General features: G+C 42.9%; 1 protein-coding gene across 4 annotated transcripts in view; it reads left to right on the top strand.

Annotated features, from left to right (window-relative positions):
• Nucleotides 1–25027, top strand: part of LOC144829924 (retinol dehydrogenase 16-like) — a 120227-nt gene extending 95200 nt beyond the window's left edge. For all 4 annotated transcript variants that reach the window (XM_078688869.1, XM_078688867.1, XM_078688868.1 and 1 more), the window contains exon 5: nucleotides 24464–25027. In XM_078688869.1, coding sequence (XP_078544995.1) covers nucleotides 24464–24690 — 227 coding nt within the window. In that variant the 3' untranslated portion in view covers nucleotides 24691–25027. The remainder of the gene's footprint in view (nucleotides 1–24463) is intronic.
• Nucleotides 25028–25575: the final 548 nt, after the last annotated feature.

The following is a 25575-nucleotide window of genomic DNA, read 5'->3' as shown; positions in this document are numbered from 1 at the left end:
TTAAAAAACTTTTTTTAAACTAAAATTAAAAGCAAAGCATGAATGATAATGTGCCCAAATAAACTAAGCAACAGATGGTATATAGAAATTCAGCAGTTATAATTATACTTATTGTTAGAATTATCTGAAGAAACTATAACTTGTACCATTAAGTAACTTAAGGCAATACATTTTCATCTAGTTTCCATTAATCAGTTGGCATAACAATGGAATCAATTCACCAGATAGTGACCTGATCAGTGCCTGTCGAGCTGATCAAACCCCGATCCTCAGAAATAGTGGTTTCAAAAATATACGTCAAGTGTTAATCAACCTAGGGCTCACGCACACTGTGGGGCCGATTCCGATTCGGGAAAAATGCACTCCGAATAGCCGTACGGAGTCTTTTTCCCGTACGACTCGTACCCTGCAACGTCCCCGTACATACGACGTAGTACGATTCTCACCCAATGCAGCTCCCCGTACGAATCGTACCAGGAACCGTACAACTCGAATTCCTGTACGAATTGCCGCCGGAACACGCAGCAAGCGACGTTTGTACGGTTCGCAGCAGGTTTTCCCGACCCAGCAAGTACGATTCGTCTCGCCGACCCTCCATACGACTCTTTTCCTACGGGAGCTGAAAACTGTCGGAAAAGCAGAGTACGCCTCGAAACAGGTACGGAACGGACCCCACCGGGTATGGTGCGTACCCCCATGATCTCAGGGGTATGGTGCGTACCCCTGCGATCATGGGGTGTACGCACCGTGCCCCACGATCTTGGGGTGTACGCACCGTACCCGATGTTCGCTGGGTGTACGGTGCGTACACCCTGCGATCACGGGGTACGGTGCGTACACCCCATGATTGCAGGGGTACGCACCGTACCCCTGCGATCATGGGGTGTACGCACCGTATGGTGTGTATGTTTATGTGTGCTTTTCCGTACGAATCGCCCTTACCTGACATGGGCCGTACGAATCGCGTCCTCATACCCCGGTCTGGATCGTACTCGTCGGGTCGTACGGCACGTATATGAGTCGTACGGTTCACGGTTTCAGCCTTGCAACACGTACGGATCGCGATGATTCGGACGGATTGACGAAACACGGATCGTACAACGCGACTCGACGGACGGGTACGATTCGTACGGCGAGGGCTCCGGATACGAATCGTACGGACGTTTTTTTTTCCCGAACTGGAATCGACCCCTATGTGTACCAATGTCTCTTGTGGCCATTCGCATAGTCTACAATTATAATCTGGCCACTGCTGAATCCCCGCCTGTGTGCCCTCTTTTGTAGGATTTATTCCCATTCGTAATTTTAAGAAAGTATTTTTTATTTTTGCTGAAAAATAAGCAGTCAGATATAGTTGGGTGTGTGCAAATTGGTATGAATTCATCACATACCATGCTTACTTTGCCCCTGCTAATGCATTTTTATCCAATTTGAGGGATTCAGCTTTGATCAGTTTTTTCAAAATTAACTTATAATTGGGCTTTTTCAAGTCTTGGAGATCAACTTGCAGACCAATGTACCGTAGGGACGTTAAAATATGGGGTTTCTATTTGACAGCATAAGTAGACTTATCTATTTCTATCCAGCAGGTGTTCCCTAAGGATGCAGGGGCTTATGAGAACTTAGAGTACATACATTTAAAAAATGCTTCTTCTTATACCAAACACTGTATCAGAAGACCAAACTCTAATCTTAGTCCTGCTTGGCCTACTGATCAGGGAATCCCAAAGGTTGCTTTGAATGCCTTAACAACCAATAAATCTAAAAGCTTTGCATATTTTCCTGTGGTAATAGGTGAGCCATATTGGAGGCCAGAGTAGGTTACATTCTGCAGCAGCCAGCACAGGAAATCAAACTGAGAACATATAAGACAAGCATAGGCAAAGCCAATAGGTCTCGCCCAAAGGGGAGCTTTTGGCTTTGGCAATCAGGAGGGAGTAGTGAACTGTGGCGGGGAGGGAAAAAAACAGACGGGGAGGGAGAAACAGAGATGGGGAGGGAGAAACAGAGAAGAGGGTGGATGGAAAGGAAGAGGAACAATAATCATACACAGATATTCGATATCACAGAAAACACACACATGCATTTTCTGTTATTATACATTTGAAATTAACGATTGCTCTGAACTCAGCCCCAACATCACATTTTCTTTGCCTTTAAAGAGCAACAAAACTGCATGTTGGAAGCACCAGCATCATACACAGCCATTGTAGTTTAGGACTTGGGGCAAACAGGTGAATGAGGACTACAGTTCCAATTATGCACTGGCTCATAAATAAAGGTCCAGAAAAGGAACTTTGTGCCCCCGATAGCAAACATCTATTGTACAGACAGCAGCATGTGTTCCGGTGATATATTGTTACACATGGGCTGTACTTTATTGGAATAAGATTTGTCTACACAGCTCTGCAAGACATTGAACAGTGAGGCAACTGTGTTTAAAAAGATAAGCCGTCTGCTGGAGCGTCTTATGGGTCCTGCGGTGCTCAGGCTGGTACTAGCCGGGCTGCCTTCACCTCTGTAAACGTACCCCGCATGCATTAGTTATTAAGAAGCTTTTATTGGAGGATGGCTCCTTTGGCGGGCTCGTTCATTTTACAGTCACAGAACAATAAACAGGAGCGGATCAACTAAAAACACAAGCGCTTGTGTTACAGCCAGAAACCAACAAACAAATACTGCGCCGAAAGTAACATAGATGGCCAGAAGTACGATGAGACATCTAACAAGGCCAGTGTCCATGAGAGGGAACAACACACCAGAAGGAAGGATAAATGACAATGATTTGCCACTGAAAAGCAAGGAATTTCGAAAAGCACGCGACATAACTAATGAAAAGTGATGAGTGTGCTGAGAGCACACAGAGTAGATAAAGCATGTCTCGAAGAGACAGTGTATGCACTGCCTAGGTGAGACCTAATAAACTACCAACACAGTTATAGGACCTGTAGAGCTATTCAGAAATGCCAACATAACACTTATTATGAAAATGCATGTCTGTCTATTACACTTCCTCATCCATCACACTGTGGTCCATTAAATGCTGCATCCCAAAACATGATAACTGCACCTCAGTGGTCATCATTCACAATTCTTCACACATTGACTCAAAGCAAAGACAACACTCTTCGCACCACATAAACACACACTGTAGAGTGTTATCCATGTGTAAAGAGCTTCAGCATCCCACATAGGGTTCATAAGTGCAATAAAAATGCCATAACACCATCCAATATGTAATACAAATCTTCCTTCACAAAAAAAGCCCACAGGGGCAAAACAGAAGCAGTGCTCAATCACTGTCATCTTGGAGTGGCTGGTTTGCAGGTTAGTCTGTTGGGTAATTCTGCCTTCCCTCAACATCGAGTCACAGCAGCATAATGTAGTGCAAAAGATTGCATGTGCACCTTCTGTTCGTGACAATTAGCTGCTCCTCTTGCACATGATCTGCTACAGGGCTATGGTGACATTTTCTTGCCAGGAACACAACATTAGCTCCTGCAGTGCATCGGTAGTACCTCAAGGCCCGGTCTTCCCCATAAGATTCCTGGATTGAGTGTCTTCTACTACTGATATTTTACAGAGTGGATTGTGGGATTTTCAGAGGCCCCTCTGAGAAGTGTGCAGTGGGCCTCTTGAAGTGGGCCACTTTATTTAGTTTTGCGCTAACTCCTCTTCCATATGAGTTAATCCTTCACTTGGCTGAAGTCACCTGCTCTGCCTATAGATGCCCTTTTGCTGAAAGAACCCTGGTCACCTTCTCTTTCTGTGGATGGCCTTAGTGTCCTGCTCTTGGAGGCAATCCCCTGCTGCACATGGTCCTCTTCTACCTTCAATTCAATTCAATTCAGATGTTTTTATATAGCGCGCAGCTACCCGACCAGGTCTCCCAGCGCTTGCAGCAACATCACCATCAGCTATCTGCATGACCATACACTAGGGGTTGAGCTTTAGAAGAGATGGGTTTTAAGCAGTTTTCTGAAGCAGATTTCTGACTGTTGAAATCTAAGAGAGGCAGGAAGGAAGTTCCAGAGTTTGTGAACAAAATGCATAAAAGAGCAGCTGCCGCTTCTTGCTTTGTTCACCCTGGGCGCCATCAAAGCCTTTCCTTACTGGACCGTAGGGCCCTACCCAGCGAATAGAGGATAAGTAGCTTTTGCATGATGAGTGGGCCTTTCCATGGATGTCCTGATGAGCAAAGTTCTAGTTTGAACTGGCAGCCAATGCAGAGCTGCTAATGCTGGACTGGCTGATTGATGCTTGGGTATTTTGTGGAGGATTATAGCTGCCACAGTCTGGACACTTGAAGTCTTTTAATTACGTATTTTGGACTCCCTAGACAAAGGGAGTTTCCGTAATCTAATCGTGAACTAATTAAGCACCGCACTACCACCTTCCTTGTGGATGGTGGTAACATATATAAAAATTGTCTGAAGGCTCTCAGAATGCCAAAACAGGCCTGTGTTTCCATAGTGAGTTTATCATCTATCCAGAAGCCCAGGCTTTTTACTGCCAGTTCAGGCTCAGGTATTTCTCCTAGATGTTTTGGCCATGACAATTCTGGCCATCTGGACCTATTACTCCCAGCCACAAGTATTTTGGTGTAGTTCGCCATTAATTTTAAGGCTGCTTGCGGACATCCAGTCTGCAACCTCCCTAAGGCATGAGTTAAGCTGAGTGGAAGATTGACTGACATCAAGTGTGAGAGCCATGATGATCTGTGTATTATCTGCATAGAACACTAAGCGAATCCGTGTGAGTGTACAATCTCTACTAGGGGAAGAATGGAGAGATTGAGCAGTGTGAGATTCAGTGAAGAGGATGGATAGCTGAGTAAAGCGTTTCCTCGCAAACTTGTAAGTTCCTGTTTCCCAATAAGGCTTTCAGCGATTTACTAGCTTCCCTTATAATTCCGACTTCTCTGGATAAGGGTAGAATGTGACATGGTAGTCACCGAGCCACCTTGGCCACCTTGGTTCAAAATTTACCGAAGTACCTTGGTGGCTACAAGCAGTGCGGTCTCCGTGCTAAAGCCAGCTCTAAAACCTGTCTGGGTGGGGTGGAGAGTGTCATATGTTTCAGAAAACTGGAAGGAGTTTCACTGACATGTTTTTCGTCTAATTTAATTGCTACTGGAAGCAGGGAGGTGGGTCTGTAGCTTTCTGCTTGAACAGGGTTAGCTGTTGTCTTTTTTAGCAACGTCCTGGTGATTTTCTGTTACTGAAAGTGGTCATGGTAACTTTATTTCCTGTAAATATTATTCTACTCCACAAGCCTTGATAAATCACTATTTCCACATGAAACCATGGTGACTTGCTTCTCTCGCACATGATCTCTTGCTGTACAAGACCATGGTGTCCTACTGTTTTTTGTCATGATTTCTTGTTGGACAGGGTCCTAGCGTAATTGTGAATACAATCTGCTGATGCCCAAAGCAATCATGACTTTCAATTTTTGCAAAACGCCTTGGTTGACTTGCTCCACTGACCAATGCTCATTTACTGCACACAGCTACATAGGCCTTCTGTTCCTGTACTTGCTTTCAAATTGTACAGTGCACTTCAGACAGGATGTTGGTGCACAGGGCACTAATGACCATCTTTATGTGTATGTGTTCCTGGTGAACTGCTCTTGTCCCACCTGATCCCTTGTTGTTCATGCCCTGAAGACCAGGTGTTACAACATGTCTCCGATTCAATTACAGAATATTGACACCTAAAATATCCCCATACCACAATATTGAGTTTTAAATATCGATGTAAAAAATATCGTCATCCTATATTTGATAAGAACAGAAATACAAAAATATAAAAAAATATATCCATGTCGAAAATATAGTTGTATAAAATATTGTTTTATATATACATATACACATTACCTACTGGCGGTCGCCAGTAGGTATATATAGTTAGGATTTTTTCTCTATGGGATTTTTGAAAATTCTATGTCTAATAACTTTGGCGTTTGTGGACGGAATTGGCTGAAATTTTCAGGAAAATGGCACATTTTGTTTCTGAGCAGCCCTTGAAAATTTGGGGGGTGTTCGTCAAGGGGGGGCCGAGAAAAAAGGGGGGTCCCAAAACGTGTTTTTAACATTGAGTTTTCCATAGGGCGGTTGGCCTCACTTTTAGCCCGAACGGCTGAATGGATTTGCACGAAACTTGGCAAAATTGTAGGGACTGGTAGCCCGATGTGCCTTTTGTAGGTCTCAATATATGTGCTCCAGTGGATTTTGAGAAATTAACGTTTAAAAAAAGATATATATCTGTAACAGCGGACCTGGCAGCGTCCCAGGACGCGTACTTTACGCGCAACGGAGCTTTGTGAAGCGAAGCTGATTGGTTCTCCGGCGTCTGTCAACATTCCAAAAAGTCCGTAGCGGCCGCCATCTTGTCTCTCGGTAGGATCGAGAGACAAGAGGAGGTCAAAACAAAGGGGGAAATAACTATAAGGGGGCATAGTAGATCCTCGCTGACCCCCTAGGTTTGATGTGGAGGTTTTAAAAGGGCCCCGCGGGGCAAAAAAAAATAATAATAATAATAATCGAACGGCTGAATGGATTTGCACGAAACTTGGCAAAATATTAGGGACTGGTAGCCCGATGTGCCTTTGCTAGGTCTCAATATATGTGCTCCAGTGGATTTTGAGAAATTAACGTTCAAAAAAAGATATATATCTGTAACAGCGCTCCGCTTCGCGTAACGGAGGTTTGCGAAGCTGATTGGTCATTCTGTCACTGGGCTATAGTTGGGCTACATCTGGCTGATATTTGGGCTACATTTGTTTTTTTGTGTGTCTGGCGGCCATCTTTGGGCTACATTGGGCTACATTGGGCTTCATTGGGCTACATTGGGCTACATTTGGGCTCCAACATATATATAGGCCAATGTAGCCCAATATATATTTTTCAAAGTTAATTTTCGTAAAAACCACTGGAGCATATATCTTGAGACATAGCAAAGGCACATCGGGCTACCAGTCCCTACAATTTTGCCAAGTTTTGTGGAAATCCATTCAGCCGTTCGAGCTAAAAGTGAGTCCAACCGCCCTATGGAAATGAAGGAAATGAATGGGTAATTTGTAATTAGCAAATAGCTAATCGCAAAATAGGAATGGTAAAGAATCGCTATTTATTCCTTAAAGTTCGCTATTTAGGAAATGCAAAAAACTTTGATGATACATATGGCGGTTCATCTCTAACAAGATAAGAAGCATAGGGATACATTTATGATGACTGGCGCATCACCAGGGATGTGTTAGTCATTCTGTGCCGCTGTTCCGTCACCTATGGTGTGCTGCATTTACAATGCGGCGCATCATGGGGCAAAAACAGCACAGATGCGTGATGTATCTGTGCCGTAAAGGTGGCGCATTGCTGGAGTTGTATCGCAAGTGTGATGAAGCTCCAGCAAGGGTCGGGGGTGCCCCTGTCGCAGGGTTTCTGTTCTCACACAGAACTGTGGACAGAGGATTGGAACCTCGGCGAATTAGGGTGTCCCAAAACTCACGTTAGTAATCAAAAACTCCTTAGCAAGCTAGGTACAGTGTCACATTGGATATAACAAACTCTCAATGTTTAGACAATCCAGAATATGAACTTATAGTACCTCAGGATACGTGGAACTCATGAACAGTCGGTCGTTATATATTTCTTAGAAACCAGAACATGGAGTTAAGAAGAACACATGTGTATTTGAAATGTTTATTTACTAATGCCGTCTTCTCAGGCGTAGTATCTTAGATAATACAAGTACACATATTATCAGTAGCAAAATTACCAGCATAGTTACTAGTACATAAAAAGCGAATGGTGATAGTATGTTAACATGCTGTAAATGAATAAGAGTTAGCAACACTTATAAGCAGCCGCGGGCCGTGGAGGGAGTTACGGTGAGGCAGGGAGGCGGGGAGGGGGAGAAGCAGGGTGGAGAATACAAGTACACATATTATCAGTAGCAAAATTACCAGCATAGTTACTAGTACATAAAAAGCGAATGGTGACAGTATGTTAACATGCTGTAAATGAATAAGAGTTAGCAACACTTATAAGCAGCCGCGGGCCGTGGAGGGAGTTACGGTGGGGCAGGGAGGCGGGGAGGGGGAGGGGCAAGGTATAGAGGGCTCCACCCTGCTTCTCCCCCTCCCCGCCTCCCTGCCTCACCGTAACTCCCTCCACGGCCCGCGGCTGCTTATATCTCACCCTCCCTAATACACATATTATATTATTTGCTAAGAAGGTCTCTTTGTGTTGGTTTAGGGCGTGCCCATACTTTAGTGTCTTAGATTTGAAGGAATCACATCAGCATACACCAGCTCTCTCTTCATGTGAACCGCATCAACTGTTGTGTATGTGTGTTCGGCAAAGCAATATAAAACCCGCCTCATGCCCAGAATTGGCAGAAGTTGCACTTATGTTATGAGTATGAAGTCGTGGAGATCAGACCTCATAACAATTCTGTATCGTGTTGTTCTTGAAACTTTAGCACTCGCTGTACAGATATAGTTTAACAAGCAAAGCAGATAGTAGAGCAATAACATATTATTCTCATGTAAACCACGATGAACTACTAGGTGGAAAGCTAAAGCAACAACTAAGTGTCGTGTGCAGAAGTTGCAAAAAAGGAAAAATGGCGTTTAAACCGGTAATGAGCCCATGCTAACTTAACACGGTGTAAAGATATCCAGGACCTAGATGACACCTCCCCATGATCCGGAAACGAACTGAATAAGATAATAGAAGTGCCATCTCATGAGAGCAGATTGCAAGTTTATATGTGGACGGTCCGCAAGGTAAAGCATTAAAAACTAGGAAAATTTAATGCTAAAGAAAAATAAAACAGCCAAGTACTTTATCGAGTCTTAAGCCAATAGGCAAGGTAAATAATAAAAACTTGACAAATAAGTCAATGAATTGTCAATGAAATGCTAGTACTCAGCATATCAAACATGAAAAAGGTCTATGACATAACTGTGTATGCAAAATAAGCTGCAACAGCCTCCAATAGGAAGTCACCGTCTTCATCCGAAAACAGTTCAGCCATCCAATTTAAAAGCGGAAAAGAACATACGTGCTCTCCCAGCACCGGATCCTCTATCACCATCAGAGGACAGCTCGGTGGGTTTTCAAGAAAGCTCGGTTCCAAGAATGACTGTGCTGCCGCCAGTAAATTCCAGGGACCAAGTAGTCCATGCATCAATGCCACAGCCATAATCCTTTCGCCAGGACAAACCAACTCGTGAGTAATGATAGGAGTCATCAGCTGATTAAAGTCGACGTCAGGAGAAACCGGTCCGCAGAGACACAAATCAATGGCCCAATCGAAATCACAGGTTAGGCAGTGAAATACAGGCTGGACACAGGTGAAGTAGGAGAATCGAAAAGATAATCCATATGCCGTGCTTAATATCGCCAACGGCATTGTGCCATAATATTCTAGCATGCGATTGCGGAACAGTGTCAGCAGCTGCAGGGTGGGAGGTTGCATAGGAGGGACATCCATATTTAAAAATGTAAAAAAGCACAAGAGCGTCCGCTGGTAATGCAAGTAAAAATGCCAATCCACGAACCAGAGTGGAGAAAATAGAATGAAAGGAAGCAGGGATGACTCCAAAGATTTTCTCAAATGAAGTCACGAGACCACTGGTAACAACTTTAAAAAAGTGCGCCAGGGTCTTTGTGGAGGATGCGTTAAAGATAGTCGGAACCATCTTGCTGAAATTGAAAGGCAAATCTGAATTAAAAGTATTCCTTTTATCGTAACAGTAAGTGAACGGGTTATTTGCTGCAGAAATGTTCTATTTCCTCCCACACATGAACATAGGGAGTTTTCAATCTGGCCACAAATACCAACCTTGGGACAGATTTCAACGGCATGGCAAGAATAAGAGCTCTTTTGTCTCAGAGAGAGGTGGCCTTGAGTTCGGCCCGTGAAACTTTCGTGCTTCACATAGCGAACACCCGTACAGAGGTGCAGACCCTTTTCAATTAACTCAGAACAATCTTCATTATTGAGCATCAAATAACTACCATTTTCCAACAACTTGAACGTGGGGATGATAGCAGGAACTGGCGTGCCTTGCAACACGCAAGCCATATTTGGTCGGTGTTTGTTGCATGAACCGTGTAACTGTATATGCCTACACATTAGTGAATGATCTGGCGTCTCAGTGCATTCCTCTCCATTCAGATAAACTTCTTGATCATCTTTGAAACATCTGTATGTGTATGGAAGCGACCAGACCTCATGAAGAAAAGCACTACCTAAAGGTTCATAACGACCTATTGGTATATATTTCATACAATTTGAAAACTTATATAAAGCAAAAGGCACCGTTATTAAACCGTGGATAAGGCACGTTGCCAAAAAACCCGCAATCCTCTGCTGATGATGTCAGTGAGCATGTCATGAATGATGTAATATGTGACATCATCAGCAGTGGATTACGGGTAATAGTATCTCTAGTTTACTCCCCTATAGCTGTCTTTCTTTTAACATAAGTGTCTGTTTCCTTCCCTTATACTTACTGTTTTTGGTTCGCTTCTGGTTCGCGTACCGGCGAGCGAACTGGGAAGCGAACTAAGAGAAATAGAGGTTGGCACAGTTCCAAATATTGTACCAATTTTTTAATAACGGGGAGGTAGTTCTGAAAAGAACTTTTTTTTTTATTGTTTTTGTTGTTTTATATTTTTTTTATTATTTTTCGGAACATTTTTTTACTTTTTTTGAATTTTTCTGAACAGTTTTATATTTTTGGGGGGTTTTCTTGGAGGGGGCAATGAAAACGATTCATTGTAAAGGGCTCAACAGGAGCAACAAAACTAAAAAAGAAGTATTTATTATTTTGGGCGTTTCGTACAAACTTGCATATGATAGTCAATAGCTCTGTTGATCAGAGTGATGCTTTTTTCTCCGTAGGAAATGAATCCATCGCAAAATACGCAGATGTGTTTTACTTCACCAAATTTCATTTGTATATTTGGCACCATCTCCCTGCCCTCTGGTCCCGTTACTTCCGGTACAACAGATCTTCTGGCCATAATAGGGAGATTATCTAGGTCGTTCCGAAACTGTGCAGCACTGTAGTTGTTAGGATGCCACCTAGTCATATGGCGATGCATTGTGTAGTTTCCGAAACTGTATTTTTTCTCGGTTCCTCTGGACAGTCTATCTTGACATATAAGGCAAGTTACGTATCTTGCATTTACTTTTTTCTGACCTTTGGGAATTTTAAAAAATTGCCAAATGAAGTTTTCTTTCCGGTGAGACGTCCTGGGCTGCTCAGGCAAAAACTGCCTCTCTTCGTGCTCGTCGTCCTGTTCCTCTTCTTCTTCTTCTTGTTGAATTATAACTTGAGCAGGTGGTCCACTCTTCCTTGGATGTGGTGGAGGTGCTGGGGAAGCACCAGCTGAAGCTACTAAAGAAGCCATTGCTCAGTGATCACAAAGGGTCTTTCTCTCACAATGATGAAAGTCAGAGTGAGGAAAGAAGGAGGGATTTTCATCATTTGGGAAAAACAAGAGTTCTCAACCAATCAAAAGTGTTCATTTTAGATTATATGACCTAGTCTTACATCATTAGGAAACCAAAAGTGAAATGAACCAATGAAAAGTGTTATTACCAAGTCACATGACTTGCTGTGTTTACGTTAAGCGCTTTGCAGGGCCTCCCGGTTTGCTTCCAGAAACCTGCGCTTTGCGACTCGCTTCGCGTACCAGTTCGCTAACGTAGCACGTCATATGACGTATCACGCGACAACGTGAAACGTCATGCGGACGGGAGGCGTCACGATGTTGTTTTCTAATGCGGCACTTGCGGTAAAGAAACGTTTACCGGCTCGCGGTCTATTTCGCGGCATCAAGGTCAGCTAACGGGAAGCTTCCCGATTCGCGAAGCGGGAACGAAGAAAAAAAAATATTTAAAAAAAAAATTATTCATAAACATATAAAATATATTTTTGGATTTAAAGAAGAATACATTTTACAGCTACAGATATTAGCTGTTAAAAAACCAATGAAATTCACAGAAAAAAACCATAGGTTATAGACCATATATAGTTAGGAATTAGCATTTACAAAACCTTGAAAATTCACTGAAAAAACCATAGGTTATAGACCATATATAGTTAGGAATTAGCATTTAGAAAACCTTATTTTACTCACACAAAACCATTGAAATTCCATATATAGTTAGTTGCACTAACTATATATCGCGCACCCGCAATCCACTGCTGATGATGTCACATATTACATCATTCATGACATGGTCAGTGACATCACTGATGACATCACTGATGACATCTCAAATGACATCACTGATGACATCACTGATGACATCTCATTTGACATCAATGACCACATCACTGATGATATCATTCATGTGACAATACAATGCATCTCCTCACATTTTAATATAACCTCTGTTTCACCCAGTGTTAAAAAGAGAGTATAATTTTTGAAACCATTGACACACCAATACTAGTTACTACATACGCACTCACTGATTGCTACGTCTACACACACCTTCACTCATTCACCCATACAATCATTCATACATACAATCACTCATCTTTACAACACTATCATATGCACTCATACACCTATACAGACACTCACAGTCTGCCACTCATCCATGGAGTTACTCACACACCTAGTCAGTCCTGTAAAGAATCAATGACACTTCCATTTTCTTGTCTATACAGTTAAACATAGAGCACCTTACATTTTCAAACATATACTAACACATACTTACCTTCTTATACAATCATTGATACAAGTACAGATTGATCTGCACAGAGTCACACACCTCCCAGCTAGCCACACACACACTCAGTCTCCCATACAAATACTTGGGCAATCAATCAATAACCCATATAGTTACTCATATAGCTACTGATCAACACATGCAGCAGTTTACAGAACAACAGACATAATGATGCACAAATTAAGACAGTTTAGTCACTAACCCATGCAGTCAGTGAGACACATTTAATCACTCACTCATACAGTCAGTCATGCACCTACTAAATCCTTCGTCCAGACACTTACACATCCACTCATTCTTCAATATGTAAGACATATTTAAACTTTATAGAAACAAAAAATCACTGGATGTTGTTATCAGTGATGTCATCAGTGATGTCATTTGAGATGTCATCAGTGATGTCATCAGTGATGTCACTGACCATGTCATGAATGATGTAATATGTGACATCATCAGCAGTGGATTGCGGGTGCGCGATATATAGTTAGTGCAACTAACTATATATGGAATTTCAATGGTTTTGTGTGAGTAAAATAAGGTTTTCTAAATGCTAATTCCTAACTATATATGGTCTATAACCTATGGTTTTTTCAGTGAATATATATATATATATATATATATATATATATATATATATATATATATATATAATAAAATAATAAATATTAAATATATTTAATACAAAAATATACTTTGAAAAAATAAATTCGATTTTATATACATTTACCAAATATAACAAATAAACTTAATTAAAAAAAGTTGAAGCACATATATAATAATGTGTATATATATATATATATATATATATATATATATATATATATTACCTACTGGCGGTCGCCAGTAGGTATATATAGTTAGGATTTTTTCTCTATGGGTTTTTTGAAAATTCTATGTCTAATAACTTTGGCGTTTGTGGACGGAATTGGCTGAAATTTTCAGGAAAATGGCACATTTTGTTTCTGAGCAGCCCCTGAAAATTGGGGGGGGGTTCGTCCAGGGGGGGTCGAGAAAAAAGGGGGGTCCCAAAACGTGTTTTTAACATTGAGTTTTCCATAGGGCGGTTGGCCTCACTTTTAGCCCGAACGGCTGAATGGATTTGCACAAAACTTGGCAAAATTGTAGGGACTGGTAGCCCGATGTGCCTTTTGTAGGTCTCAATATATGTGCTACAGTGGATTTTGAGAAATTAACGTTTAAAAAAAGATATATATCTGTAACAGCGGACCGGGCAGCGCTCCAGGACGCGTACTTTTCGCGCAACGGAGCTTTGTGAAGCGAAGCTGATTGGTTCTCCGGCGTCTGTCAACATTCCAAACAGTCCGTAGCGGCCGCCATCTTGTCTCTCGGTAGGATCGAGAGACAAGAGGAGGCCAAAGCGAAGGGGCAAATGACCATAAGGGGGAATAGTAGATCCTCGCTGACCCCCTAGGTTTGATGTGGAGGTTTTAAAAGGGCCCCGCGGGACAAAAAAAAAAATAATAATAATAATCGAACGGCTGAATGGATTTGCACGAAACTTGGCAAAATTGTAGGGACTGGTAGCCCGATGTGCCTTTGCTAGGTCTCAATATATGTGCTTCAGTGGATTTTGAGAAATTAACGTTCAAAAAAAGATATATATCTGTAACAGCGCACCGCTTCGCGTACTTTTCGCGTTACGGAGCTTTGCGAAGCGATGCTGATTGGCTCTCCGGTGTCTGTAAACATTCCAAACAGTACGTAGCGGCCGCCATCTTGTCTCTCGGTAGGATCGAGAGACAAGAGGAGGCCAAAGCGAAGGGGCAAATGACCATAAGGGGGCATAGTAGATCCTCGCTGACCCCCTAGGTTTGATGTGGAGGTTTTAAAAGGGCCCCGCGGGGCAAAAAAAAAAAATAATAATAATAATCGAACGGCTGAATGGATTTGCACGAAACTTGGTAAAATATTAGGGACTGGTAGCCCGATGTGCCTTTGCTAGGTCTCAATATATGTGCTTCAGTGCATTTTGAGAAATTAACGTTCAAAAACAAGATATATATCTGTAACAGCGCTCCGCTTCGCGGAGATAAAATTATATCTGTATTACCTAGCTGTTGCTAACACCAGTTAGCGACGGCTAGTAGGAGATAGCGACCATCTTGGGCCCCACTTTGCATGTGAGTGATATTTATCACTAATGACATGCAAAGTGGGCATGCCAAGATGTTAGCGACTGGAAACAGTCGCTAACATCGCTATCTCCTATTATCAACTTTTGGAAATATTCGAGATAAGCGCGAATATCTCCAAAAAGTAACAGCTGCCCTGAGCAGTTCTTAGCCATGTTATCCAATGGGAGGTGGATAACATGGCTAAGAGCATTAGCTCGGTAATGCATGAATATCGCTGAGTTTTCAGCGATTATTAATGCATTGCGGTCGTTTTTTATCGTATTTGCAATAAACCTTGATAATAGCAAGGTTTATCTGCGATAATTTCTGACGGTAAAAAAATCTTTGCAATGCATCGTTAGGGATAAATATCGCTTAACTTTGGTAATATGCCCCAACGTCTGTTAACGTTCGATTCGAAGGAAATCAGGAAGTGTTGAAAAACATTGTCTGCGCCATCTTGTCTTTTTTCAAATGCCACACTTTTGTCGTGCACGGCAGCCATTTTAGATGCCTTGACCAGACCCACTCTGTGCACGCTGTCGATCCTTAGCATGGCTCCCCACCCTCGCAAGCATCTCACCCAGGCAGTGGTCACCCCCGCTCTCTGTCTTATGCATGGGTAATAAACCTCCCCCCATCTGCGCTGCTCTTCCCTGAGAATCACACCCTGTGCCCGCCCGACACCTCCCTTTCGCCCTATTCACTACCGCACCCTCTGACACTCCTTTTCCTCTGTGTCCGATTGTCCAGGCCGGTCCTAGGCTATCAGCTAGCCCTGCAGATGTAGTTTATGGCCACAGCTGTAAAGAATCACCCCTCTTCAAAGGAGTTATAGTAGATCAAGGCCCACACTCGATGAGATCCGTCACAGCAGAAGCGTTGCTATTATCTGAAAACCATCCTGTATTGTGATTGGGGAGGGGACCGAGCGTGAAGCGGAAGATTCCAGGGATGACTCTTTGTACATCAAAGTTTTTACAATTATGTGTCACATTAAAAATATGTAGCACTCTGACAAAGTAGTAAGATTATAAAACTTTAATAATTTATAAATATATACAAGAAAACAAAAATAGTAATAACATATAAAAATTTTTAGGGAAAAACAACGAAGTAGCGGTCGGCTGTGCGAATAGTCCCAACGCAGCACAACGTCCAGATTTCCGGCGTGGGGCGTCGCGGGGGGTGGGTCATCAGTAGCAAACTGTTGTGCGAATAGTTCCAAGGCAGCAGAACGGGCCGAAATCTAGATGACACGAAAGTGATGTCTAGTAAGTTGCCACCCAGCAAATAACGGCGTGGGGCGTCGCGGGGGGTGGGTCATCAGTAGCAAACTGTTGTGCGAATAGTTCCAAGGCAGCAGAACGATGGCACCAAGGTGATGTCCAGTAAGTTGCCGCACTGGTTTTGGTATCCTACAATGCTGCTCCGAATAACGGCGTGGGGCGCCCCGGGGGAGGCGGCGTGAACGGGCCTCTCCAGGTGAAGTGTCATCTGTTGTAGTGGGGCGCCCCTTTACCGTTTCAGTTGCCATTCCGTCCGTTTTTGGTCCACTGTGTCAAAAGCCGCAATTCAGCTGAGTTGCGCCCACTCTTGCGGTGCAGCGATAGGCGGCTGTCACAGGACTCTCAAAATGGCGGCAGGCTCTTTCCTTTTTGGGCCTGGTCCACTGAAATGGCCCTGGGACACCTTGGAAATCGGACGCTTGTCTGCTAGGTCTTGGACCCCATTCTCGAAAGCGTCCCCTCTGCCTTGAGAATTCATCAAAAGTTTTGGGGGCCCCGACTCCTGCAGGCTTCTGGTGGGGAGCGGCTGCCATGATTGCTCGCGGAATGACCACGACGGAGCTACGAGATGGTGGTGCTCTCATGCTGACGCCAGTTTAGTCTGAAACATCCAGAAACAAGGTGGGGCTTTCATCGTTTGGGAAAAAAAAAAAGTTTTCATCCAATGAAAAGTGTTGTTTTTAGGTCATATGATCAAGCCTTCCATCATTAGGAAACCAAAAGTAAAATGAACCAATGAAAAGTTTTATAAACAAGTCACATGACCTGTTATGCGGCATAGGGTATAAAATGCGGAGAAAATACGTTGGCACGTGAGGCGGCGTCAGTAGCGGACCGATGTGCGAATAGGCCGAAGGCAATACAACGCGCCAAGATCCGGATGGCACCGAGGTGGTGTCCAGCAAGTTGCAGCACTGGTGTGGCCATCCTACAATGCTGAAAGTCGGCGTGGGGCGCCCCGTTGGCCTGTGAGTTTGCGTCAGTAGTGGACCGATGTGCGAATAGGCCGAAGGCAGCACAACGCGCCAAGATCCGGATGGCACCGAGGTGGTGTCTAGTAAGTTGCCGCACTGGTGTGGCCATCCAACAATGCTGAAAGTCGGCGTGGGGCGCCCCGTTGGCCTGTGAGATGGCGTCAGTAGCGGACCGATGTGCGAATAGGCCGAAGGCAGCACAACGCGCCAAGATCCGGATGGCACCGAGGTGGTGTCTAGTAAGTTGTCGCACTTCTGTGGCCATCCTACAATGTTGAAAGTCGGCGTGGGGCGCCCCGTTGGCCTGTGAGATGGCGTCAGTAGCGGACCGATGTGCGAATGGGGCCAAAGGCAGCGCAACAATATTTTCTGACTGACACCACAAGGCGCTGAGATGCCAAGATCCGGATGGCACCGAGGTGATGTCTAAGTTGCGGACTGATGTGCGAATGGGGCAAAGGCAGCGTAACAATATTTTTTGTATGGAAGATACCACTAGGCGTTGAGATGCCAAGATTCGGATGGCACCGAGGTGATGTCTAGCAAGTTGCTGTACTGGTGTGGTCATCCTACAATGCTGAAACTCGGCGTGGGTCGCCCCATTAGCCTGTGAGATGGCGTCAGTAGCGGACCGATGTGCGAATAGGCCGAAGGCAGCACAACGCGCCAAGATCCGGATGTCACCGTGGTGGTTTCATAGTTGAGAGGCACTTCATCTGCAGTGGGGCGCCGAGATCCGGATGGCACCGAGGTGATGTCTAGCAAGTTGCTGTACTGGTGTGGTCATTCTACAATGCTGAAAGTCGGCGTGGGGCGCCCCATTAGCCTGTGAGATGGCGTCAGTAGCGGACTGATGTGCGAATGGGGCCAAAGGCAGCGCAACAATATTTTCTGAAGAGAAGACACCAAAAGGTGCTGACATTCCAAGATCCGGATGGCACCGAGGTGGTGTCTAGCAAGCTATGCAGTTGAGTTGTGTGCGCACTTGCGGCGAATAGGTCGAAGGCAGCATAACAATGTTTTTTGAATAGAAGACACCACAAGGCGTTGAGATTCGGTTACCACCGAGGTGATGTCTAGCAAGTTGCCGCACTGGTGTGGCCATCCTACAATACTGCTCCGAATAACGGCGTGGGGTGCCCGAAGGGGGGGGGGAGCCGGCGTGAATGGGCCTTCCTAGGTGGAGGCTCGTCTGCTGTAGTGGGGCGCCCCTTTACCGTTTCAGTTGCCATTCAGCTGAGTTTCAGCTGCTCTTGATGCTACAGCGACAGGCGGCTGCAAGAGGACTCTCAAAATGGCGGCCTGTTCTTTGGATTTGGGCCTGGTCCACTAAAATGGCCCTGGGACACCTTAGAACTCGGACGCTCGATTTTTTTTTCCTTTCCTGTACATGCAAAAAAAGGTAAATGCCCGGTACGTTACACGCTTCATCTGCCACGATGAACTCTCCAGAGGAACCGAAAAAATATATAGTTGTGGTAACTATACCATGCATCGTCATATGGAGAGGTGGCACCAATTAATTATAGTGCTGCATAAAAGAGAGATTTGGAGGAGAACCCCTGACCTGCTAGTACATTCATCAAAGAAGTGGCACTGAGAGCTTCAGAGGCAAGGGAAACGGTCCCAAATATTTAGAAGAACTTTGGAAAGATTAAAATGACATGTTTAGATTGTGGCAAATTAATTTCATGTGGACAGATGAGTGTTACTCTAATAAATACAGCATATGAACATCATCATAGTCGATGGTTGGTAGAGACATTTTGACTATATCCTGGACCTGCCCGTCCTCGCCCAAAATGGCGCCGGAATAAATGGGACTCGTAACTACTTGTTGTGTACTGGTTGCAGAACCTTGAAATCACGAGATACGTATGCAGTTTTGAAGCACATGGCGGGCGGGGACGAGAATTGATTGACTATTTCGACATCCCTATTGATATTAAGTTCTGATGTGTTATTGATTACTGTACTGTTGAAAGTTCGAATTTACGTCACCCATGGTACTTGCCCGCAAATGTATATCTAGATAATTTTATTGTAACTGGCCCTGTCGTATTTTAATTATAAAATGTACGTCCACCGATTCCGTAACTGTTAGACACCTTAGTTCTTGCAACCTAATGGCCCGCCCGTTACGTTCCTCTACAGTGTAAATGTCTATTCATCATATACGATTACAGTTTGCTCTGTGGCAGGCCCACGTGGTTATAGGCTCGTATTTGTATAATGAAATTTTCACAATAAAGGTTTTTAAAAGAAAACATGGTAGTAGTATATACATTGGTAAAGTTTTTAATAATAGTGACTGTTTTAGAATCATTAAAAGGCAAGTGAAATAAAGCAGACCAATTACATGAAGGGTAAAAGGTATAATACGAAGGAACGCAGTAAAGATAAATGGTCAAGGGCTGTTGTGTTTTCTATTCCTGCAACATAAAGTGATCGATAAGAATCTCATATTCAGGCGTATCGGCGACTAAGACAGCAGGTCGACCCTCTTTTGCTCAACGGCTCCGTCATGGGACGAAGAAACGCTCTTTTTCTCGAAAAAAGAATATATTTTACTTGCAGGACAGTTGTAAAATTTCCGGGAAAGTACATTAGCCTGGAACATTATAACATATATTTAAGAAAAAATAATGTTCGGAAGTACTGAAAAGCGTAATTTTTAGGTCATATGACCAAGCCTTTCATCATTACAATAAGAAAAGTAAAATGAACCAATGAAAAGTTTTATTAACAAGTCACATGACTTGTTATGCTTACGTTACGCGCTGCGCGCCCCGGATGACTTCCGGATGCGCTAACGCGGCGCGTCATATGACGCATTACGCGACAACGCAGGTACAGAATATAGTCAAAATGTCTCCACCAACCAGCGGTCGGAACACAACCCCTTTCAGCAGGCTAAATAGTTCTGTTAAATGACAACAGAAGGGACAGGCAACAAGAACCATCAGTCAAAGAGGGGAGGGCTAGTTCTTCTCTACCGGGTTACATTGGGGCGCTACCGGAACTGATCGAATTGGTAGTCTACAGTGTTTCTGGATGTTTCAGACTGAAGCTGGGGTTAGCATGAGAGCAGCACCATTTCGTAGCTCCGTCGTGGTCATTCCGCAACCAATCATGGCAGCCGTTCTTTATCGTTATTTTGGGCGGGGTGGGTGGCGGAGCCGAGCTGTTTTGCAGCCATCATTGTGTGGAGTTCAGTTCATCTCACTAGTTTTGTATTTGTCATGAGGGGTTGTTCCTAATGTTTCTATTTTAGCGAGGTCAAAAAGAGATCCCATTAGTGGCCTACTGATTTTGCTCGATTCCTTTTCTTTTTTTTTTACTCGATTTTTCGTTATCTGCAAAGACTAAACAGAGTATTGCGACTCTGTGTTTGTTTGTAAATAGAGAATGAACCAAAGAGAACTAATTCTAAAACAGTAAATACTTGGATAACAATCAATCAAATGGAGAGAGAAGCAGGCACGACGGATTACAACGGGGGCAAAGGCCTGCGTTAACTACCTTTCACTATCTGCAAAGAAAGAGTACTCCTAATAGAAATGAGGGGGGGGGGCACCATTCAAAGCAGATCAGTGTGCATAAACACGAAAATGTTTTCACTTACCACGTACTTGACATTCGACAGCTTATGATATTTGCTATTAAAAAACCATTGAAATTCACTGAAAAAACCATAGGTTATAGACCATATATAGTTAGGAATTAGCATTTACAAAACCTTGAAAATTCACTGAAAAAACCATAGGTTATAGACCATATATAGTTAGGAATTAGCATTTAAAAAACCTTATTTTACTCACACAAAACCATTGAAATTCCATATATAGTTAGTTGCACTAACTATATATCGCGCACCCGCAATCCACTGCTGATCATGTCACATATTACATCATTCATGACATGGTCAGTGACATCACTGATGACATCACTGATGACATCTCAAATGACATCACTGATGACATCACTGATGACATCTCATTTGACATCATTCTTGTGCTAATACGATAAACCTCTTCAGACTCTAATATAACCTTAGATACACTCAGTGTATACAGACACTCACACACTGCCACTCATCCATGGAGTTACTCACACACCCAGTCAGTCATGCAAAGAAACAATCTCACCTCCATTTCTTCAACTATACAGTTAAACACACCTTACTTATTGAAACATATACTAACACATATTTACTCTCTTATACAATCCCTGATACAAGTTCACAATGATCGATACAACCACTCACTCATTCAGTGGCTCTCATGCACAGTTATTTATATATGCCAACTCTCACATGTACTGTGTTTTACATATGTACTTACTATGACATGTAGCATTGAGATATCCATTCACTCATCAATACACTCATGCACACAGTCAACTGCCCATGTAGCTGTTTCCACATGCACTCTTGAACTCATACACCTAGTGAATAAACTGCTCACACATCTATGCATAGAGTCACACACCTTCCAGCCACCCCCACACAAACTCAATCTCCCATAGAAATACTTGGGCAACCAATTAATAACACATATAGCCTCTCGTATAGCTAATGATCAACACATGCAGCAGTTTACAGAACAACAGACATAATGATGCACAAATTAAGACAGTTTAGTCACTAACCCATGCATTCAGTGAGACACATTTAATCACTCACTCATACAGTCAGTCACGCACCTACTAAATCCTTCATCCAGACACTTGTACATCCACTCATTCTTCAATATGTAAGACATATTTTAACTTTACAGAAACATACAGTCACTGGATGTTGTCATCAGTGATGTCATCAGTGATGTCATTTGAGATGTCATCAGTGATGTCATCAGTGATGTCACTGACCATGTCATGAATGATGTAATATGTGACATGATCAGCAGTGGATTGCGGGTGCGCGATATATAGTTAGTGCAACTAACTATATATGGAATTTCAATGGTTTTGTGTGAGTAAAATAAGGTTTTTTAAATGCTAATTCCTAACTATATATGGTCTATAACCTATGGTTTTTTCAGTGAATATATATATATATATGAAATGTTCCAAGGTTCCACAAAGGATTTGATGCGCACTCAGAAAGAGGGTGTAAAACACCAAGTGTATTCTTTAGTTGCCGCTACGCGTTTCGAGACCCACCGGTCTCTTGATCACACAATATTTTTTGTGTACCGCATTGGGCATAAATAAAGTTTTCAATTAGCCCAAGTGGTTGAGTGAGTAAACATAAAAGAGCCATTGCAAAACAACAGACTGTGGCTGAAAGTATGGCAGCCATCTTGGAACGAAGTCTAAAAGTAGTAAACATATTGTAGCATACATAGTTAGACATACATTTTTAACGCATGTTGTACTTATGGTAATTACATATTGCATTAAATTCATACATAAACGTAATCATGTATAAAGATGTTGATGAAAGCAAATTTTAAGCCATATTGTATACATCGCAGGCAAACATCGCAGGAAAACAACGTAAGTATTTCAAACTGCCCTGCATAAATAAGTACAAATTTCCACTCTGTCCATGATTAGAAGAGGGAAAAACAGCTAATTATTGTAGCTGTCTGCCAGGTTATACAGACCGTGCCACATTACCACGCTTGCCCTGGAATAAATTTCTCAAACGATATGTTCTGAACTCGGACTAGTGCCGATAGTTCCTATGCTCTAGGTCTAGTGCCTATATTACTGCCTGGCAGCCACCAGTTAAGGAACATATTGTGCCATCACCGTCCGGTAATGGTATGTCAAAACCTCTTGGAGAAAAGATAACAACCCCGAGTTACCTCTGTGCAGAGATGTGAAGTAACGATGAGTGATTTTTAACCAAAATTATATATTTTTTACTACCGACTCGTAGTTGCACATATACCAATAACATAAAATCTACTAAAAACATATTATAAATTAAAACATTAAACTATTTACAAATCTTCAAACTTAAGTTTCCCATTCCAGTCAGTGCAACAGTAGGGAAAGCATTGGATAGCGGAGGAATAAAAATTACTATTCCCACTCCACTGAGTGCAACAGAAGGGAAAGTGTGGGATAGTGAAGGGATAAAATGTACTATTCCCACTCCAGACAATACAACAGTATGGAAAGTGTTGGATAGCGGAGGGGTAAAAATGACTACTCTCACTCCAATTAGTACAACAGTAGGGAAAGTGTTGGATAGCAGATATTTACAACTCGATATATGTGTAAGTCGGTATTTCTAACTCAATATTTTGTCTAAATACCCATGTCACCCAAACATGGCCCGGATGATATGCTCTTCTTGCCTATGATCGGTAAGAGAGGGCTGGCCACCTGCTCGGGGTGCACATGCCCAGAGGGATCGGCTAATCTTTCACATGTAGTACAGCTGCTTGTGACTTTCTTATCTTTCACACGATGCGCTCCTGCCACTGGGGACATGCCTAACTTACACTATTTGATCCTGCACAATTGACAGTGCACCTACTGTGAACCCTTTGCTCGGTAGTACTGTACCGTGGTGATCTGCTGTTCTACTAAAAGTCCATGGGGGTCTGTTCTTATGATCAACTCATAAAGCCCTTACAACCTGCTTCCTTCACACATTAACACTCCTGTAGAAAGAACTACTTTCATTTTTTTTTAAGTGACACTCATTTCTATGCCCTTTGATGTGTGCATTGTTTGGGGCCACTGCCACCTATTAATAGACAAGTGATTCAAGCATTGTGTGGGCCTCTAATGCCCCCCACTAGCTTCATTAATGTATGAAATATTTGGGGCAGTAAGTTTCCTTGCATAGCCCAATTTAGCTTGCCCTATATTGGACAACTGATGCCCACTACTACTATGGCCATCGATGCCCGCACTCCTACATGAAACAGGTTAATCGCAGCATTTACAACAAACAAATTAAGCAAGACATACTGACTTTGCCAGTGCTGGTTAATTTATGCTGTCTTGTTCCTTCCCATCTTTCTTTTCTTACTATGGCCTGCGTACCAGCTTGTATCTTTCAATCTACCTTTGTTTATTTGTCTGCTCCTCCTCCATCTTTAGTTCCTCCAACATGTTTTTCAATCAGACACTGTTTTGAGCTTTTCCTGCTCCATCATTTTGGTCTTGACGGTTGCATATTTTTCTTAACCTTTTTTTTCCAATTTGTGCATACACTTTTTGTAACTATGTACAGTGCTTTAGAAAAGGTTTTGTAAAAATGTAATACAATTTCAATTAAATGAAATGCTGCTCAGCATCCCTATGCCACCTTCTTAGGTTTTTCTTTTCTTTATTGCCAGGTCACAAGATGGCCGAAGGGGCCTCCGAGATTGCCAACTCCAACCTCTCTCTGGTCACTGATTGCATGGAACACGGCCTCACAGCGCTGCACCCGCGCACCCGCTACTCTGCCGGCTGGGATGCCAAGCTAATTTTTCTTCCTCTTTCTTACATGCCGTCAATAGTAACGGATACTCTTCTAACGCTGAAAGCACCAAAAATTGCCAAGAGCCCCCAAATCAGCTAAAACTGTTGCAGATGCAGCAAAACACAGGACAGCAGAACCAGAAAGAGCCAAACAAGACTATAAATATAAATATTCAATTTCTTTTGAGCGCTTAATTCTGGTGGTTTGTCTGCTTCTAAGAATTTTTCTTTTTTTCAGATAATGAAATTGAAGCCTAGTGAGTTTTTGTCTAGGATTACTCAGTATTCATGCTGCTTTAAAGAAACAGACTTTACAAACACTGCACATTAACAATATTATAAGATTCCAACATTTATCTGAGCTACTGCTATGAACAAAAAGCTAAATGTGTCCCATAATAACACATTAAAAGCAAAAGCGTTTTCCATAATTTTAATCCATCAATGGTTTTTACAATTCATGGATGCCTTTCAAGTATCCTTACCACCCTTCCCTCTCAAATCCACTCTCAGAAATGTGTTATGTTGTGTGAAATTATACCTGGGTGGCGTAAATCAGCAAACCCACTAATGCACAGTTTTATGGTATCACGAAAAATAGATTTTTTTCCAGCAGAAAATCCAGGTTCAGAGATTTTTTCCAGAACAATGAGGCAACAACTGTTTAAAAAGCTTTCTTATTTTGTATGTAAAAGTCAATTTGCATTTATTTCTTCAGCTTTTTTATTCTTGGGTCTGCAGCTGCAAAGGATATCAAGCACTCAAAAAGTAAGAATGGCAAGGGTCCATAATGACTGGGGTTTTAGATACTTAGGGGGTCATTAGAATGGCGGGCGGACTTTGCCCTGCCCGCCATCCTCGTGGTAAATGGGACCGCCCGCCATAAGGGCGGGGGTTCCGTGGGGGGTATTAGGATGTGCCTGCCACAGTGGCGGGCACATCCTGTATTTTTAGTATTGTGGCGGGCGGTGCTCTCTGCACCGCC

The sequence above is a fragment of the Lissotriton helveticus genome, chromosome 1_1 (assembly GCF_964261635.1).
Source record: "Lissotriton helveticus chromosome 1_1, aLisHel1.1, whole genome shotgun sequence".
NCBI classification, from domain to species: Eukaryota; Metazoa; Chordata; class Amphibia; order Caudata; family Salamandridae; genus Lissotriton; species Lissotriton helveticus.
The sequence above is the reverse complement of the archived record's forward strand: the minus strand, read 5'-3'. Positions and strand labels throughout refer to the sequence as shown.